At 44.5% G+C, this 19,453-nt stretch overlaps 1 protein-coding gene across 1 annotated transcript in view; it reads right to left on the bottom strand.

Annotated features, from left to right (window-relative positions):
- The window catches only part of LOC117524748 (sodium channel protein type 4 subunit alpha B-like), a 295,022-nt gene that overhangs the window by 269,499 nt on the left and 6,070 nt on the right, over nt 1-19,453 (bottom strand). The window contains exons 2-5 of the mRNA XM_034186600.1: nt 16,159-16,302; nt 15,731-15,849; nt 1,315-1,404; nt 382-510 (exon numbers count right to left, since the gene is read on the bottom strand). Coding sequence (XP_034042491.1) covers nt 382-510; nt 1,315-1,404; nt 15,731-15,849; nt 16,159-16,302 — 482 coding nt within the window. The remainder of the gene's footprint in view (nt 1-381; nt 511-1,314; nt 1,405-15,730; nt 15,850-16,158; nt 16,303-19,453) is intronic.

Below are 19,453 nucleotides of genomic sequence, written 5' to 3'. Positions count from 1 at the left end.
ACAAACATTGGCGCCAACAGGAATTTCCCAAAAGGAAAGTGTTAACCTGTTGTCACGGCAACCCAGCTCCTGATAACTGCTTGAGAATGAACAAATAAATACTTGGCATTTGTCTATGAAGGTTCTCGGTCATCCAGGCAAAAAAAAATCTGGAAGTTCACTCAGGGGAAAGTTTTCCTTTGAGTAAACTTCCAGATAATTCAGACTGAAAAAATTCCAACACGTCTCGAGTGACAAAACATGAAGAAGGACGGACTTCTGCTGTCTAATTCCTTTAAACTCTGGCTGGAGTCCAGCAGCAGGATCACGGCAGCAAGTGATCAAAGAGATGGAACTTTAATATCCCGAGTGCTGATGAACAAACATGCAGGTTTCACTCACGCCATGAAGATAACACTGAAGTCCAGCCAGTTCCATGGGTCCCGCAGGAAGGTGAACGGCCCCACACAGAAACCTCGGGCCAGGATTTTTATGAGGGACTCAAACGTGTAGATACCTGTGAAGGTGTACCTGAGGGGAAAAAAAATAATAAAAATCTGAAATTTCACAATCAAAAGGAGGAATGTGAAAAAGAACCGAAACAGGAATCTAACTTTGAAAGAAATATGTTCATATCTTTTTTAAATATCACAACAAATGAATATATGAATAACTAGAAATAAATAAAACATTGTTATCTGATGTGACAGCAGAACTAAGTTAAAGTCTGAAACTGAATTTTGGTTTCAAACTTTCTGTTCAGTGTTGATGCAGCGCTGAGAAGATATCAAGTCAAATTATTCATTTGAATTATTTTTTACATTAAGCATTAATGTAAAAATGCACAGATGCCTCATTTATGTGAACAAATCTACTCAAACTGCTCTGGGTTTGATTGGATACATTCAATTTTTACTTTTATTGTTATTTATTTTATTATAGGTGTTATAATTGTGCTTCATTTCTGGCGGGTTGGGTTTTGGACCGCGCACATCTCTGCAGGGATCAGCTGGCAGAAGTGCTTTGGGGACCAACCGCGGACTGTCGAGGTCGACCAGCGGTCCTTATAATCTGAGAATCATCAGTCTGATGGAGCCGCATGCAGCCATGTGTGTGTGTGTGTGTGTGTGTGTGTGTGTGTATTTGTTTGTGATATTGATAATTTTATTTATATATGTATATATTTTTTATTGCAGGATTTGTGATTTTGGAAACTGTAGTATACAGAAGTTTGAATTATTTATGTTTAATTTGGTGTGATAACAAACAAAATGTGTAAAAGCAGGAAGTCGTGCGTGCGGCTGAGGTTAAGGTGTGTGTGAGGCGGTTACTTACTCCAGGTACTTGGCCCAGTAGGCGGGTTCCGACATGGCCATGAAGCAGCAGTTGGTCAGGATGGTGCACATGATGACCAGACTGAACAACGTGAGCCGGTTAAGGACCATGAAGCAGCACAAGCAGCAAAGTCCACACATCCTGCTGCCAACCTGGAACCATCAGGGAACTCCCAGTCTGGAATATTATTATTATTATTGCTCGTGTTGCAGTTTCTATTCTGCAGGTTCACACAAAATCAATGTCACTTTTTAAGAAATCAGACACTTTTTACAAAAATACTGCTCTAATTTCAACAAAGCTCCTCTCTGGTCCTTTGGGCAAAGGTCAAGGTCACAGAGGTCAAAGAATCTGTTTTTTTGATCCAATCTGAGCCAATTTTGGTGCACATATGTGGGTGGAACGGCCCTGGTAGGGTCGGTACAAGGTCAATCAATCAAGTGAAGGTCACAGTCATTGGAGACCAGGACTCGTGATCACAAACTTCTCAGAGTCTTCGGAGAGATCCCAACTCAGCCTAAAGATTCCTGGCAAGGAATCTCAGACTAAGAGTGACCCAGGAAGTGTCTGAGAACAACTCTGAGCAAGGAGGCGACAGAAACCTCTATCTTTGTGAGGAGGCGCGGTTGACCCCATTGCTCGGTATGACATAGTCCTGTAAGAGCTGTGATTGGTTGTCACAAAAAGAGAAAGAGAAAAAAATGAATGCGTTCTGCGCTCCTCGTTTTGAACGGACAGCAAAACCAACTGCATATAACCTGAACTGAATCATTTAATGTCAATGATGATGAATCTCAGAAAAATTAAATGAATTGTTACACAGCTTCAAAAGGTTTGACCACACCTCCTTCACATGTCCATATTGACTGGTTTATTGTTATGCCCTCAGGTTAGCTTTTATCGTAGACCTTAGTTTAACTCTTAGCTTGGTGTGTGTGTATATATATATATATATATATATATATATAAGAAGAAAAAAAAAGGGGGGGAGGCTTGCGAACAACGCTGTGTGCCACACTGAAAATAAACTGGGCATGTATTGTAGGCCTAATAACACTAGTCACACCAAATCCGGATAGAGTACATGCCATGTAATCCCTATGTAAGGACGCGTTTTGGTGCCAAACCACGCAGCGCGAAGCGAGTGAAGCGACACGAGTGAAGCGACACGAGTGAAGCGATACGAGTGAAGCGATTTTGAGAGTTTTGTGCGTTTGTGGCGCAATATTGCGTCGCATCACGTCGCGTTGCCCTCCTCCCCAAGTTGAAAAATCTGAACTTTTTTGTCTCGTCGCGCTGCGATGACCAATCAGGGACTGAATATGTAGTGACATGGAGATGTCTGGCGTTTGACTGAACATGTGAACATGTCCTGTATCTGGTAGCAGCCTGTGAGCAGGAATTATGTCTCTTTTGTCCTTTATTTCACAATTATGAGAGAGTTTTTAGAGTGAGCAGCAGCACCACAGCAGCGGGAGCGGAGTTTTTCTTTTTATTTTATGTGCGCGCGCGAGGGAATCATCCATGGAGATTATTTTACTTATTAACTACACAGATGTATAATAAAGCAAATGGTGACTGGTTTCTAAACACAATTATGACAGAGTTTTTTTTGGGGGGGGGAAGAGCGAGGAGCAGCCTCACAGCAAGCAGAGGAGTTTCGTTCTTTCTTTTTTTTTTTTAACGTGCGCACGCAAGCAAATCGTCTGTATGGAGAATATTTTATTAATTAACTACACAGATGTATAATAAAACAAATGGTGACTGGTTTCTAAACACAATTATGACAGAGTTTTTTGGGGGTGGAGTGAGCTGCAGCAAGCAGTGGAGTTTCTTTTTTTTTAAATTGTTTACATGTGTGCGTGAACGGGACAGTTGGTCCTCAAACTGGGTCCTGCAGAGGCGGAAGGACCACTGAAAGCGGTCGTCATCCAGACGCAGCTCCTGCAGCAAATAATGATACTCTCTGTATTGGGAGCTTTTCACAACAACTCGTTCCATGTGATCAAGGTCCGTCATGATGACTTGACGCCGAGCGGAATGGAAGCTCCTCCTATTTGATGACACACCGGGGCGAATTTTCGCTGCGAAAGTCCACCCAAGCACAGCGACACACCGGGCGAAGGAGGCACATCCGTCACCACGAGACCCCCGCAAATTTGTAGCGTCTGATCACGCCCGGTATGAACGCGGCATTAAAATCCGCGAAGTAGCGCTATTTTTTACACTTATAGATGTTTTAAGGCTGTAAAACCCCTCACTACACACTTTTCTCAAACAGGCATTAACATTTTCTCACTTTTCTCTCTTGTGTAAACACTCTCTTTTTTCTTCTGTGTGAGAAGATTATAAACAGACACACGCAGAACACAATGCGCGGCTCTCCCTTCGCTCACTGCCTCCGGAGATACGGATGCGGGACCCGCAAAGAATCCAAGTTCTCTCTCAGTGGCCACGGAGCTCTGCGGCTACGGTCAACATCCGCATCAAAACAGCGAGCGTAGCCTCTGGACCTGTTGCCAGATTTGGCGCAATTCCGCACAGCAGACAGGAGGGTGGCGGTATGAGTGGCAGTGAGAGCAATCGTGGTGATTTTTTTTTAATATTTTGTTAGTCAAGAGAGGTGGCGGATCACGGATCTATTATAAATAGCTGGCAGCGCCAACGTCTGAGGTTCCGGAGCGCGCTCCGGCTTGCTCCCCCTCAAATTCAATCAATCAATCAATTTTTTTTTTATATAGCGCCAAATCACAACAAACAGTTGCCCCAAGGCGCTTTATATTGTAAGGCAAGGCCATACAATAATTATGTAAAACCCCAACGGTCAAAACGACCCCCTGTGAGCAAGCACTTGGCTACAGTGGGAAGGAAAAACTCCCTTTTAACAGGAAGAAACCTCCAGCAGAACCAGGCTCAGGGAGGGGCAGTCTTCTGCTGGGACTGGTTGGGGCTGAGGGAGAGAACCAGGAAAAAGACATGCTGTGGAGGGGAGCAGAGATCAATCACTAATGATTAAATGCAGAGTGGTGCATACAGAGCAAAAAGAGAAAGAAACACTCAGTGCATCATGGGAACCCCCCAGCAGTCTAAGTCTATAGCAGCATAACTAAGGGATGGTTCAGGGTCACCTGATCCAGCCCTAACTATAAGCTTTAGCAAAAAGGAAAGTTTAGCCCTATATATATATACATACACACACTGCATATTTTAAAAAGTTTCATTGCAAAGCAGCCTTAGGGAGACTGGGGCAACACAGTGTCATTTGAACCCCTGCGTGATACTGCGTAATTTGAGCACTTGCGGGGACAGCCTGCAGCAACACAACATCACTTCACACAGAAAAATGATGTACTGTTTTGTTTTCGGCTGCAATCACAGAAGCAGTTGTGAAAAGTGCTGGTGTTTTTTCGGGACCCAGTGGAGAAGGAACGACAAGACAAACAGATGTTGTATCGTTAAGTGTTAGCTGACACGTAGCCAGAGTAGCTGCATCCTCTCGCCTGCACAACCGCCTCGACATGTTTGAGCTCCACAACACATGTCCACAATCCACCACATGGTCACTTTTTCTTTGCATTTTCACTTTGTTTGGGTGCAATTTGGTCAAAAACTCAGAGAAAGTGCTGTGTTTCTGATGGGGACAGATGAGGCCTGTCCCCGGATGTAGGATTATTGTGTCATATGAGTCATATTTTAACCCTTTAGTGCTCACCCTCAAGCAAAACTCCGCTGCCTAATTAGACCCCATAAAAAAACAGTTTATCATCCTTGACATCAGAAAAACAGTGATGAGGGAGGGCAGATTTTTTTCTTCTTGCAGATGAGACAAGCCAGCTGAGAGGAGACCGCTGAGGTGGTTCAGGCATCTGGTAAGGATGACCCCTGGGTGCCTCCCTAGGGAGGTGTTCCAGGCACGTCCATCTGGGAGGAGAACCAGGGGAAGACATGCGCTCCTTTTATGAAGCCCTTAAGACCATCCATGGGCCAGCACATCAAGTGCAAGCACCCCTGCGCTCCTCAGACGGCTCCACCCTTCTGACGGACAAGGAAACCATTATGCAGCATTGGTCAGAACACTTTGAAAGCCTCTTCAGTGACAAGCGCACTGTGCAAGAGTCATCAATCAAGAAGATTCCCCAGATGGAGGTGAAATGGGAACTTGCTGACCCCCCAACACTTGAAGAGATCCGAAAGGCCACCACGCAGCTGAATCCAGGGAAGTCTCCTGGCATAGATGGCATCCCAGCAGAGGTGTACCAAAATGGAGGTGAGGCAGTCCTCGACAAGCTTCAGATTCTCTTCTCCAGTTGCTGGGAAAAGGAAATGGTTCCAAATGACCTTCGGAATGCGGTCATTGTCTCCCTGTACAAGAACAAGGGCGACAAGTCCGACTGTTCTAATTACCGGGGCATCACTCTCCTCTCAATAGCAGGTAAGATTTTGGCTCGAGTGCTGCTCAACAGGCTTACCCCTACCATAGCGCATGAAAATACTCCCGAGAGTCAGTGCGGATTTCGGGCCAACAGGGGAACCACCGCCATGATCTTCGTCCTGAGACAGATCCAGGAGAAGTGCAGAGAACAGAACATGGCCCTTTATGCAGCCTTCATAGACCTAACCAAGGCTTTTGACACGGTCAGTCATGAGGGTTTGTGGAAGATTCTTGCACGCCTTGGCTGCCCTCCAAAGCTCCTCACCATCATCCGTCAGCTGCATGAAGGCCAGATGGGACAAGTGAAGTACAACGGGACTCTGTCCGGCAGCTTCCCCATCTCAAATGGTGTCAAACAAGGTTGCATCCTCGCACCCACTCTGTTCTGCATCTTCTTCAGCATGATGCTTCGTGAGGCCAAAGAAGACTTGACAGACGGCATCTATATCCGCTTCAGAACCGACGGAAGTCTGTTTAACTTGCAGCGCCTTCTGTCCCACACTAAGATCACAGAACAGCTAATCATGGAGCTGCTCTTCGCAGATGACTGCGTCCTCGTCGCCCATACGGAGCAAGCCTTGCAGCACACTGTCAACTGTTTTGCTGAAGCAGCAAGAGCCTTCGGCCTCACCATCAGCCTGAGAAAGACAGAAGTGCTGTATCAACCGGTCCCCCATACAGCATATACCCCACCTCAAATCAACATCGAGGGTACCAGCCTGAATGCAGTAGAGCACTTCACGTATCTCGGTAGTGTTATCTCAAACAACGCATCTGTTGCCAAGGACCTAGACAGTCACCTTGCCAAGGCCAGCAGTTCTTTTGGTCGACTCTCAAAGAAAGTCTGGCAGAATCATGCACTGCGCCTTTCCACAAAAGTGCAGGTCTACAGAGCCATTGTGGTCCCTACTCTCCTGTATGGAGCTGAAACCTGGGTTCTGTATCGCCAGCAGATCAGATTACTGGAACGCTTTCATCAGCATTGTCTCCGAAACATCTTCGGGATCAAGTGGCAGGACTACGTCTCAAATGAGGACATCCTTACCAGAGCCAAATTGCCCAGCATGGAGTCTATTATACTCAAACAACAGCTTCGTTGGGCAGGTCACGTAGCCAGGATGGATGATACACGCATGCCGAAATTAATTCTCTTTGGCGAGCTCAAGGAAGGGAGACGAAACCAAGGGGCCCCCAAAAAGCGCTATAAGGACCAGCTGAAGAAACAGCTCTCCCTTGCAGGCATTCAGCATCAGTCATGGCAGCATCTAGCTACAGATAGACTCAGCCGGCGTTCCAGCATCAAATCCGCCAGCCTGAAGTTTGAGGCAGAAAGAAGTGAGGCCTCACGCCAGAAGCCTCAAAGACAGAAAGAGCGGGCAGCAGCACAAGCCCAGCCTACTCAAGTGTTCATTTGCCCCAAGTGTAACAGGTCTTGTGCATCCCGCATCGGACTTTTCAGCCACCAGAGGGCTTGTAGAATATAAACTAAAAAAAAAAAAAAAAAGACCTTCCCACTATCCTCGCAAGCGAGGAAACTGCCAACAAAAACAACTGTGCACTAGGATACCAATTAAACAACTGTAAATTATAAATAAGACACTGCTCATACGGCTGAGGGTATGTTAGTATTACATTATATTCCTTTAATTCCAGTGGGTGAATTTGTTCTTTTTTTTTTTTTTTAGATTGCAGATTTCTTCTTTCCTCCCCATTAAGAAATATTTGGTGAATTTGACGTCATGAACTGAAGCTGTCGGGGGGAGTGGGGGATACTTTCTGCCGGCCTTTAATATTCACGCTGTAAATTAATATTCCATTAAGCAGCGGGAGCGGCGGTTCGGTGGCGTCTAATCACCACATAATCGTCCTCGGTGAGCTTCCACCTTAAATATCAGCTTCACCTGCCACATGTGACGAGGTGGGAGAGACGCTCTGAAGGCTGCTCCACTGTCAATCACCGCCACAAATGAATCATAATTATTGTAATTTGGCAGAAGGAACATAGTCGCTGCGTGAACGCGGCCCGAACTCCAGCTGGAAGTTGTTTGAGTGGCGCCGTAATTGTTGATTGAGCGCCAGCTACAATGATGGCAGTGGCAGGCGGTAAGATAATACGGTTACTGAGTGACAAACAACACAAACGCCGCCGCTGCCACTGAGCCAGGAGCTAATTATGCCGTAATGACAGTCCTGACAGTGTGATCCTCCCAGGCCACCGTACCGCTAATGTTATTATACCGCCCACGTCCACCACGGGACCAAAAATCACGCTCCTCTTTTGGACTTTTTCTTCCTTTGTGTTTCTCACTTCTTCTGTTGTGATGCTGACCTCATCCTCCGTCACACAAACACATTTTGCAGGAAACACAAGTAAAAATGTTATTGTTTTATGCCATTTTTCTAAAAACAACAACAACAAAAAACAGCAACAGTGGCTGCAAACACCAGCTGCAAACGTCTCACATCAGATAAAAAAACAAAAAGTGTGTATGAAAGAATTTCAGTTCAATTCATCCGCCGTTCTCCGGCTGCACGTGGCCGTTAGCAGAGGTCACGAGGTCAAACATCAGATGATTGTCTATTTTGCCGACTAAGTTTTGTTCTTTTTTGCTGTTAATTTTGGTAATGTGGCGTTTCTCACCACTAAACAATTTTAACTCCCAATAAAGACGTTACAAGCTATCAAAGCTCAGACGTCAAGAGCTTCCTCAAAAGTAAAACAAAAACATGTTTACAAACATTTGAACATAAATCATCACTTTTACAGCCAGGTGGGTGGGGGGTGGATCCAGCAACATCTCAGAGTAACAGAATACATTGATTTAAATCAATCAGGAAGTGAAGTGCTTGGGGAGCCACGCCCACTTTTCAAGGTATCTGGTGTGTAGCAAAAACATAAAAAAAAAAACAAGCTAAAATAACGGAACTCATTTCACACAAACAAGACATTTGCCTGTTTTTTGGAAAACTGACCTTCATCGTTAAAACAAAAACATTTAATTCCTTTCAATCTATCAATATAATGGACTGAGCAAAGTTTGACCAAAACTGGATCCGTCGTTCTTTAGCTAGTAGGTCCCTTTGGCTGCTCCCTTGTTTGCACTCGGGATCGCCACAGCAAATCCAAGGTGGATCTGCATGTTGAATTGGCACAAGTTTTACGCCGGATGCCCTTCCTGACGCAACTCCACATTACATGGAGAAATGTGGCAGGGGTGGGATTTGAACCCGGAACCTTCTGCACTGAAACCAAGCGCATTAACCACTTGGCCACCATCTGTCGTTCTTTAGCTAACAAGCATATTTACGGAGAAGCCAGCGTGAGTAAATATAAACAGGACGTAGTTTACAGTCATTTTGATTTCGAGCTGGTTCACTTCAACAAGCTTCTGTTGGAATTTTGTGCAGATTTGTAAAAATGGCGACAGTCCCATTTCTGGGCAGCCATCTTGGATTTTTGAGTGACTTTGCAGGGATTAATATTTTTTGTAATTATTTTTTTAACCCTGAAACCGTGCACATAGCCACTGGAATCTAAATTCTCAGTCACCTCGAAGCCGAGATATTTGGGAAAAATTCCAATTTAAACTGCCATTTGTACAAATCCAAGATGGCCGCCATCGTGGCTTCCAGGAAAATGAAACCACCCTTTTTCTGATTGGTTATTACAAAAAAATGTAGTTTTACAGTTTTACTTTGCTTCAGCTGTTTCCAGTCGCGTCGGGCTTGAACCCCAAATTACATGAGGAACGTCACATCCAAAAGCTCAAATTAAAGCGTCAGTGGCTGTGACTGGACAGACGGGATGGAGGACACATTTGCCCACTGCTCCACCAGTTACGGCCTCACAGTTGAGCGGCTTTTAAAAAATGACTAAATTAAGAAGAAGACATGAAATTTTAGCTGCAGTTTGCCAGAAAGCACAGCGGGAATCAAACAGACACCTCGACTCTTTTTGTTAAAGTGTTCATTTAGGGCACGGAACCATTTACAGGTTCAGGGTGAGGCCCACAAACTCACCGCCAGCAGGTACAGGCCAGTGTCGTGACATCAGAAAGCTAACGTGTCCTCAGAACACCAACTCAAATGGACACAAAGTCACAGCAATGCACTCTGGGATATGTAGTCACACAGGCTGAACACGACACAAAACCACACACAATCTCTGCACATCAGAAATGTTTGATGTGCGCACCAGAACGTGTAGACGCCTCACACCGTGGCCCATCACCGTGGCGCCAGCGTGGGTCGGCTCCGGTCCAGAACACACTTTAACACACAAGCACATGACCCGAACAACACACACACACACTTCACCATTACAACACACACAGACACACACACGGCACCAAATCAGCAGCGCCACACCTCCGCCGTGGACCCCTTCACCCACTTAGCCGCCTGACAACAGCAGCGCGGCCGCCAGCTCCACATCTCTCAACACCAGCAGCCGCCTCCCGCCATAAAAATAGCCGAGCGTGAGGCGAGGACAGGCGCGTGCGTGCCGCTGAGTGTCTGGTGTGAAAGGAAAGCTGTCATGTTGGTGTGTGGACACTGGCGGAGAACACCACCACGGTTTGGGCTCAGATCCCTCATCTGGAGTCCAGAGAGTCAGAAACGTAGCCACGTGTTCCAGACGACATCCCTTTTTTCCCGCAACTTTATCAACTCAAAATTAAAGATCAAATATCTGAGCACATTACGCCCGAAAGACTACAGGGTGCCGAGGTCGAAACATCATCAACATAGAACCAAACACACGAGTCAGGTCTGGGAGCCCCTAGTACACCACAGAACCCTGACAGGTCCTGGATGGCAACCACCCAGACAGATGAGCAGTCCATCCCCACCTCCCTAAAGTAACCAGCGATCTTGTTCTTGTCCTTCTCCAGTTGCTGGGGTCCTGAACACTGAGACACCTGTGTCCTGGATCACATCCAGAGAACCTCACCACATGGACTAAATGGCGTCTGATGTTGCCACAGTGTCAGTGATCCTCCTCATCTGAGTCTCATGAAGGAAGCAAAGGAAAATGTGGGTGTGAAATCCATTAGCTTAGTGGGGAAATTGGTGTAGAAAATCCACTATGTTTATAGTACAGTTTATGTGCCAGGGAGGGAAATTCAACAAGTTGAGACTGTGGACTGTTTCCATAGACGTGTCCATAAAAATCATAGAGAGATATGCTTTGCAAACGTAATCCCCATTACTACATTGGATGTTGTTGAAATTGAGGATGGCCCGTTGGCAGGTCCAGCAATATCAAAGATTTTGTGTCTGGTACCTACAACATGCGTGGAATGTCTCAAACCTAAACCTACTTCCAGGCATCTTACATAGGCTTCTCTGGAACCATCCCTAAACCAAAACAGTCAAACTGTCAACCCCACTGAGGACCTTAGTCTGGGTCTCATTAACATAAGATCACTGTCCTCAAAATCATTGTTGATTAATAATCTAATTATTGATCATCACTTAGATATGATTGGGTTATGTGAAACCTGGCTTAAACCTACAGCTGTCCTCCCCTTAAATGAGGCCTGCCCACCAGCATATACATTTAGTCATGTCCCTCGTGATGCGAAGCAAGGCGGGGGTGTTGCTCTTATTTATAAATCTAGGTTTAGCTTATTAGCTGTTGGGGGTCACAAATATAACTCCTTTGAACATCTGATTCTGATTCTGCCCATGATGCTACGTACTGCCAAGGTCAGAAGAATAAAAATCAGCCTTATTATTTTATCACTGTATGTAGGACACCTGGCCAATACTCTGAATTCTTAGATGAATTTGGTGACTTCATCTCTAACTTGTCAACTAGTGCAGATAACATTCTGATTATTGGTGACTTTAACGTTCATATAAATAAGCTTTCTCATCCCCTCTGCAAATCATTTATGGGAATTGTGGATGCATTAGGATTCCAGCAATGCATTCAGGACTCAACAGAAATAATTAATTAATGGAAATATCCTGTATTTGGCTCTTGCACGTGGTATTGCTGTCAGAAATATTGACATCATGCCTCTTACATCAGTGGTCTCTGATCACTCACTTATTAGGTTTACAGTTTTGCTGCTGCTAGATTACAGTTTGTTCATGTAAATGGGGAATCTTCTTCACAGACTAAAGTTAATTATGGAGTTCCACAAGGTTCTGTGCTAGGACCAATTTTATTCACTTTATACATGCTTCCCTTAGGCAGTATTATTAGACGGTATTGCTTAAATTTTCATTGTTACGCAGATGATACCCAGCTTTATCTATCCATGAAGCCAGAGGATACACACCAATTAGCTAAACTGCAGGATTGTCTTACAGACATAAAGACATGGATGACCTCTAATTTCCTGCTTTTAAACTCAGATAAAACTGAAGTTATTGTACTTGGCCCCACAAATTTTAGAAACATGGTGTCTAACCAGATCCTTACTCTGGATGGCATTACCCTGACCTCTAGTAATACTGTGAGAAATCTTGGCGTCATTTTTGATCAGGATATGTCATTCAAAGTGCATATTAAACAAATATGTAGGACTGCTTTTTTGCATTTACGCAATATCTCTAAAATTAGAAAGGTCTTGTCTCAGAGTGATGCTGAAAAACTAATTCATGCATTTATTTCCTCTAGGCTGGACTATTGTAATTCATTATTATCAGGTTGTCCTAAAAGTTCCCTAAAAAGCCTTCAGTTGGTTCAGAATGCTGCAGCTAGAGTACTGACGGGGACTAGCAGGAGAGAGCATATCTCACCCATGTTGGCCTCTCTTCATTGGCTTCCTGTTAATTCTAGAATAGAATTTAAAATTCTTCTTCTTACTTATAAGGTTTTGAATAATCAGGTCCCATCTTATCTTAGGGACCTCGTAGTACCATATTACCCCATTAGAGCGCTTCGCTCTCAGACTGCGGGCTTACTTGTAGTTCCTAGGGTTTGTAAGAGTAGAATGGGAGGCAGAGCCTTCAGCTTTCAGGCTCCTCTCCTGTGGAACCAGCTCCCAATTCAGATCAGGGAGACAGATACCCTCTCTACTTTTAAGATTAGGCTTAAAACTTTCCTTTCGCTAAGGCTTATAGTTAGGGCTGGATCGGGTGACCCTGGACCATCCCTTGGTTATGCTGCTTTAGACGTAGATTGTGGGGGGGTTCCCATGATGCACTGTTTCTTTCTCTTTTTGCTCCGTATGCACCACTCTGCATTTAATCATTAGTGATCGATCTCTGCCCCCCTTCACGGCATGTCTTTTTCCTGGTTTTTTCCCTCAGCCCCAACCAGTCTCAGCAGAAGACTGCCCCTCCCTGAGCCTGGTTCTGCTGGAGGTTTCTTCCTGTTAAAAGGGAGTTTTTCCTTCCCACTGTGGCCAAGTGCTTGCTCATAGGGGGTCGTTTTGACCGTTGGGGTTTTTCATAATTATTGTATGGCCTTGCCTTACAATATGGAGCGCCTTGGGGCAACTGTTTGTTGTGATTTGGGCTATATAAGAAAAAAGTTGATTGATTGATTGATTAAGTGGAACAACCTTATTTATCACTGCAGCAATACATCAACTCCTCAACTAAGACTGAACTAAAATCTAGACTGCCTGATGTCTTAGCTTCATGTTTGGAAAATGGCCAGTCAGACTTGTGGATTGTTTAAATTCAGTGCTCAAAACTACACTCAACATTATTGCGCCACCTGTGTTAAAATCACCCCCCCCCCCCCCCCAAAACACAGTCACCTTGGTTCAGTGATTATCTGTGTGACCTCAAGCATAAAGCAAGAGGTCTAGAACGGAAATGGTGTAGTTCAAAATTAGAAGTATTCCACCTTGCGTGGTGTGATGCTATCTTAGACTATAAGTATGCATTATTGGCTACAAAGCAGACCTATTACTCTGATTTGATCAACAAAAACAAGCATAACTCAAAGTTCTTGTTCGACACGGTGGCAACACTTATTCATGGACAACCACCTGTAGTTCGCTCTCCTTTTACAGCACAAGATTTCCTGGATTACTTTGAGAAGAAAATAGATAACATTAGGTTGAACATATCCCAGCATGCCTTAACCCAGCCACTACACCCTGCTATTGAGGTGGGCGCCACTACTGAGGTATTACCTAGATTTACAGAATTTGATAATATCTCACTAGACATGCTGACAAAACTCATAATGTCGACAAAAAGCACAACCTGTTTATTTGATCCTATACCAACAAAACTGTTTAAGGACCTGTGGCCCACTCATGGACCAACTGTGCTGGAAATGATTAATCTTTCTTTAACTTCTGGATCTGTTCCTAAATGTTTCAAATCTGCAGTGATTAAACCATTACTTAAGAAACCTAATCGTGACCCTAGTGTATTGAAAAACTATCGGCCGATATCAAATCTATCATTTTTCTCTAAAATTCTGGAAAAAGTGGTGTCACGGCAGCTCGTGGACTATCTTACTGAGAATAATCTCTTTGAGCCGCTGCAGTCTGCTTTTACAAAATATTATTCCACAGAGACGGCTCTCACTAAAGTGGTGAATGATCTGCTGCTTAAAATGGATTCAGACACCACTACTGTTCTGTTGCTGTTAGATCTCAGTGCTGCATTTGATACCGTGGATCATCATATTCTACTTGATAGGCTGGAAAATCATTTTGAGATTACTGGGAGTGCCCTTGCGTGGCTGACGTCATACTTGACCAGTCGTTCTCACTGTGTTTTGTACAGTAACACTACCTCTAACCTTAGTGACATGAAATTTGGGGTTCCACAGGGGTCTGTCTTAGGCCCCCTGCTTTTCTCCCTTTATATAGCACCCCTTGGGCACATATTGCGGCGTTTTGGGATTACCTTTCACTGCTATGATGATGATACTCAGTTATACATGCCGATAACTGCTGGTAATCTCGTTCACATAAAATCCTTAGAAGATCATCTTACATCAGTGAAAAGCTGGATGTCTAGAAATGTCCTACTTTTAAAGTCTGACAAGAATGAAATGATGGTTCTTGGTCCAGTGAGGCGTAGGATCAATCTGACCAGCTAATGCTTAGCCTAGGCTTGTGTGTCATACATCACACTGACAAAGTGAGGAACCTTGGGGTAATTTTTGATCCTATGTTGGCCTTTGACCTCCGCATTAGAGTTATTATGAGGACTGCTTTCTTCCACCTGCAAAATATTCATCCCATCCTGTCTGATGATGAAGATTCGTCCCATCGTCTCTGTGACTGATGCTGAGACCCTGATCCACGTGTCTGTCTCTTCTAGATTGGACTACTGGAATATTCTATTTTCTGGTTTACCGCAGTCCAGCATTAGGGCTCTCCAACTGGTTAAAAATGCCCAGCCAGACTTTTGACACGAAGCAGAAAGTTTGACCACATTACACCCATTTTGGCGTCTCTTCACTGGCTTCCTGTCCCAGTGAGATCAGATTTTAAGGTTCTGCTACTAACCCATAAAATTGTTCAGACTGGCACCTCCCTACCTAGCTGACCTAATTAAACCTTACGTACCAGCCTGAGCTCTGCGTTCTCAGGGTGCAGGACTACTTTGTGTCCCTAGGGTGAATAAGAAGTCTGTGGGTCACAGAGCTTTCTCTTATCGTGCCCCTGTTCTGTGGAATGATCTCCCTGCATCAATAAAACAGTCTGATTCTGTGGAGACTTTCAAGTCCAGACTTAAGACGCACTTATTTTCCCTTTCATATGACTAGCATACTGGTATAGTATCTTACTATGCTTTTTACTCTTTTAATTAATTTTATTAGTAAACGGAGCATGCCATGGCCTCAACTTTATCTAAATTCTGGGTCTTTTAGTGAAGCTTAGGACGAGTGGCCGGCGATCACCTTATTATAAATATAAGCTGCGTGATGCAGGTAAAGGTTTACTTTGTAATCTTGGTTCATCCTCTGACCCCCTCCCAGCTGTATACAGATGATAATAACATGGTAGTTACATGCGTATTACACACAGTATCAGGTTACGCGTTGAAGGATATGAATGGACCAAAATTTTGATGGCAATTCTGCGGATGGGATGGAACGGGTCGAAGAGGTAAAGAGCTGATGTGGCACTGAAACGGAAGATGGCCTTCCCTTTGTTCAGGACTATGAAGGTCTGCAGAAGAAACATAAAGCACATTCATTATATTTTAAATCAATTATAAAATGAAAAGAAAGAAAAGGTGTCAACAAACAGAGGCTGCAGTTTAAGATTAATGACCATTGTGGTTTCTTTTTTAAGACAACAAAAGCCAAAAAAAATCCTTTATTTTGGAATGATATATTTGATATTTATTTTCTGCCTCATGGAATAATTTGTTTCATTTAGCCGTTACACCCAGACAGAGTAAGTAGGACTTTTTAAAAATGGTATGGAACACAGTCCTGTAAAATGTTGCAGCCTTGGCGCGTTCGCACCACGCACCCTCTGATTTTTGAAGTAGTACGGATCGATGTCTTCCAAAGGAACGCCCACCAGATGAGACGGGATGTCAGCAAAGATGCGCGGCAGCTGTTTTCCAGCTTCCAGATCAGACCGGGGCCGGGGGAGCTCCACATCACCCAGGTCCTGACAAAACATCACCACAGGTCAAAAATCTGGCCCTCAAAAATTATTCTAATAACAGTGTCTTCTGTTTGTGTATATACTGTATTACACTGTACCTCATTTTCTTACACTGTGCATCATGTTATTACACTAAGTGAAAAGGAAATCAGACAGGAGCATCAGAGGTGGCGTCAAGTTGTATCACGGTGAGGACAGGAAAAGAAATGGTGCTGGGGTCATTTTAAAGGAAGAGTGTGTGAAGAGTGTGTTGGAGGTTAAGTGAGTGTCTGACAGGGTGATGAGTATGAAGTTGGAAACTGAAGGGTTGATGTTGAATATCATCAGTGCATATGCCCCACAGGTAGACTGTGAGATGAAGGAGAAAGAAGATTTCTGGAGTGTGTTAGATGAGGTGGTGGAGAGTGAACCCAAGCATGAAAGAGTAGTGATAGGAGCGGACTTCAATGGGCATGTTGGTAAAAGGAACAGAGGTGATGAGGAAGTAATGGGTAGATATGGTATCAATTGACAGGAATGTGGAAGGACAGATGGTAGTTGATTTTGTGGAAAGGATGGAAATGGCTGCTGTGAACATCTACTTTAAGAAAAGGGAGGAGCACAGGGTGACATATAAGAGTGGATGAAGGTGCACACAGGTGGACTACATTCTATGTAAGAGATGGACTGTAGAGACTGTAAGGTGGTGGCAGGAGAGAGTGTAGCTAGACAGCACAGGATGGTGGATTGTAGGACAAGTTTAGAGGTGAAGAAAAAGAAGAGAGTGAGAGCTCAACAGTGGATCAAATGGTGGAAGCTGAAGGAAGAAAACTGTTGTGTGAAATTCAGTGAGCAGGTCAGAGAGGCACTGGATGGAAGGGAAGCAATTTTGGACAACTGGAAAAGTTATGCACATGTGGTAAGAGAGACAGCTAGGAAGGTACTGGGTGAGACATATGGACAGTGGAAGCAAGACAAGGAGACTTGGTGTTGGAACAAAGATGTCCAGGAAAGTATAAGGAGAAAGAGGTTGGTGAAAAAGAATTGGGAGAGATGAAGAAAGTAGACAGGAGTACAAGGAGATGTGACGTAAAGAGAAAGAAGTGGCAAAAGCTACAGAATATAGCAAGCTGTACAAGAAGATGAATAGTAACGAAGTGTCAGGGTCTGACGGGGGGTTTGGTTTTCTGTATTGTTTCTGCTTAGCTTTGCCTTTTTCCTCTTTGTTCATGTATGCTTTTCCTTGTGTTCCTTTTGTTGTTGGGAGGTGTATCTGCTGCTTTCTTGCACTCTGTCTCTGGCCATGCCCTGTTTCCGGCCCTCTCCATGCACACCTGTCCTGGATTCCCTGATTAGCTCCCAGGAGTATATATGCTCACTGCTTGTGTCTGTTCCTCGCCAGATTGATGCGCCCTGTGCCTTCTTTCCAGCTCTTGAGTTCGTGTTTTCTAGTCCTGCCTGCTTTTGTGTGTTCTCAACCTCCTGCCTGCCTGCTTCGACCACGATTAAGCCTGATGATCATTGTACTGCTGCTGTGTGTTTTAGACTGCCTTCCCGTGTACCGACCACTGCTTCTCACATTAAAACCCGTCTGCAACCAGAGCTGTCTGTGTGAGCCCTGCATTTGTGTCCAGCCATTCCAGCCTGTCACGAAGGAGAAAAGGACTCGTACCGATTGGCCGGACAAAGGGACAGAGCTGGAAAGGATGTGCAGTAGGTTAGAGTGGTAAAAGATACTGACGGAAAGGTGCCAACGATGAAGGACAGTGCGTTGAAGGTGGAGGGAATATTGTGAGGAGCTGATGAATGAAAAAAATGAGAAAGAACAAGGTGAACGATATGGAGAGAGTAAATCAGGAAGTACAAGGAATAAGTAAGGCTGACGTGAGGACGGTATGAAAAGGATGAAGAGGTGGTCCAGATGACATTCCAGTGGAGCCATAGAAATGTTTCAGAAAGATGGCAGTGGCATTTCTATGAAGATAGTTTAATAAAATCTTGGAAAGTGAGAAGATGTCTGAGGACTGGAGATGAAGTGTGCTGTTCCTATTTTTAAGAACAAGGCAAGTGCAGAGTAGTAGTAACTACAGAGGCATGTTGGTCAGCCACAGCATGAAGTTATTGGAAAGAGTAGTAGAAGCTAGGCTTAGAAAATAGGTGCAGATCTGTGATCAGCAACATCATTTTGTGCCAAGAAAGAGCACTACAGATGCAATGTTTGCTTTGAGAATACTGATGAAGTATAGAGAAGGCCAGAAGGAATTACATTTTGTGTTTGTGGATTGAGGGCAGGGGTGGGCAATTACTTTTTGCAAAGGGCCAAATGAGAAACAGAAAATATTGTGGAGGGCCGAGCCAAAAGGCTAAACTTAAGTCTGCACAATAATTTTCTTCCTATATAAAAAGCAGTAAATAGCATTGTTGTGATAAACTGTACGATGTTATGATTAGAAATTTTTAGTATAGTGGTGCTGATAGGAACTATCACCGCGCACAATGCTTCCACTCGGGGTCCTATCCAACCTTGTGTCCAGAAGCCCATCCATCCATCCATCTATCCATTTTCTTCCGCTTATCCTAGGTCGGGTTGCGGGGGCAGCAGCTCAAGCAAAGCTGCCCAGACCTCCCAATCCACACACACCTCCCCCAGCTCCTTCGGGGGAACCCCGAGGCGTTCCCAAGCCAGCTGAGAGACGTAGTCCCTCCAGCGTGATCTGGGTCTTCCCCGGGACCTCCTCCTAATGGGACATGCCCGGAACACCTCTCCAGCGAGGCGTCCAGGGGGCATCCGGAAAAGATGCCCGAGCCACCTCAGTTGGCTCCTTTCGACATGGAGGAGCAGCGGCTCGACTCTGAACTCCTCCCGAATGACGGAGCTCCTCACCCTATATGTAAGGGAGTGCCCAGCCACCCTGCGGAGGAAACTCATCTCGGCCACTTGTACTCGCGATCTTGTTCTTTCGGTCATGAGCCAAATCTCTGACCATAGGTGAGGGTCGGAACGTAGATCGATCGGTAAATCGAGAGCTGTACCCCTAAGACAAAAATGAAAATCTTTACAATTCCAATTCCAATGAAGTTGGGACGTTTTGTAAATGTAAATTAAAACAGAATACAATGATTTGCAAATCCTCTTCAATCTATAATCAATTGAATACACCACAAAAAATTGTTT

This window comes from Thalassophryne amazonica, chromosome 1 (genome assembly GCF_902500255.1).
Source record: "Thalassophryne amazonica chromosome 1, fThaAma1.1, whole genome shotgun sequence".
In the NCBI taxonomy this organism is placed as follows: Eukaryota; Metazoa; Chordata; class Actinopteri; order Batrachoidiformes; family Batrachoididae; genus Thalassophryne; species Thalassophryne amazonica.
This window is presented reverse-complemented; position numbering and strand designations above follow the sequence as displayed.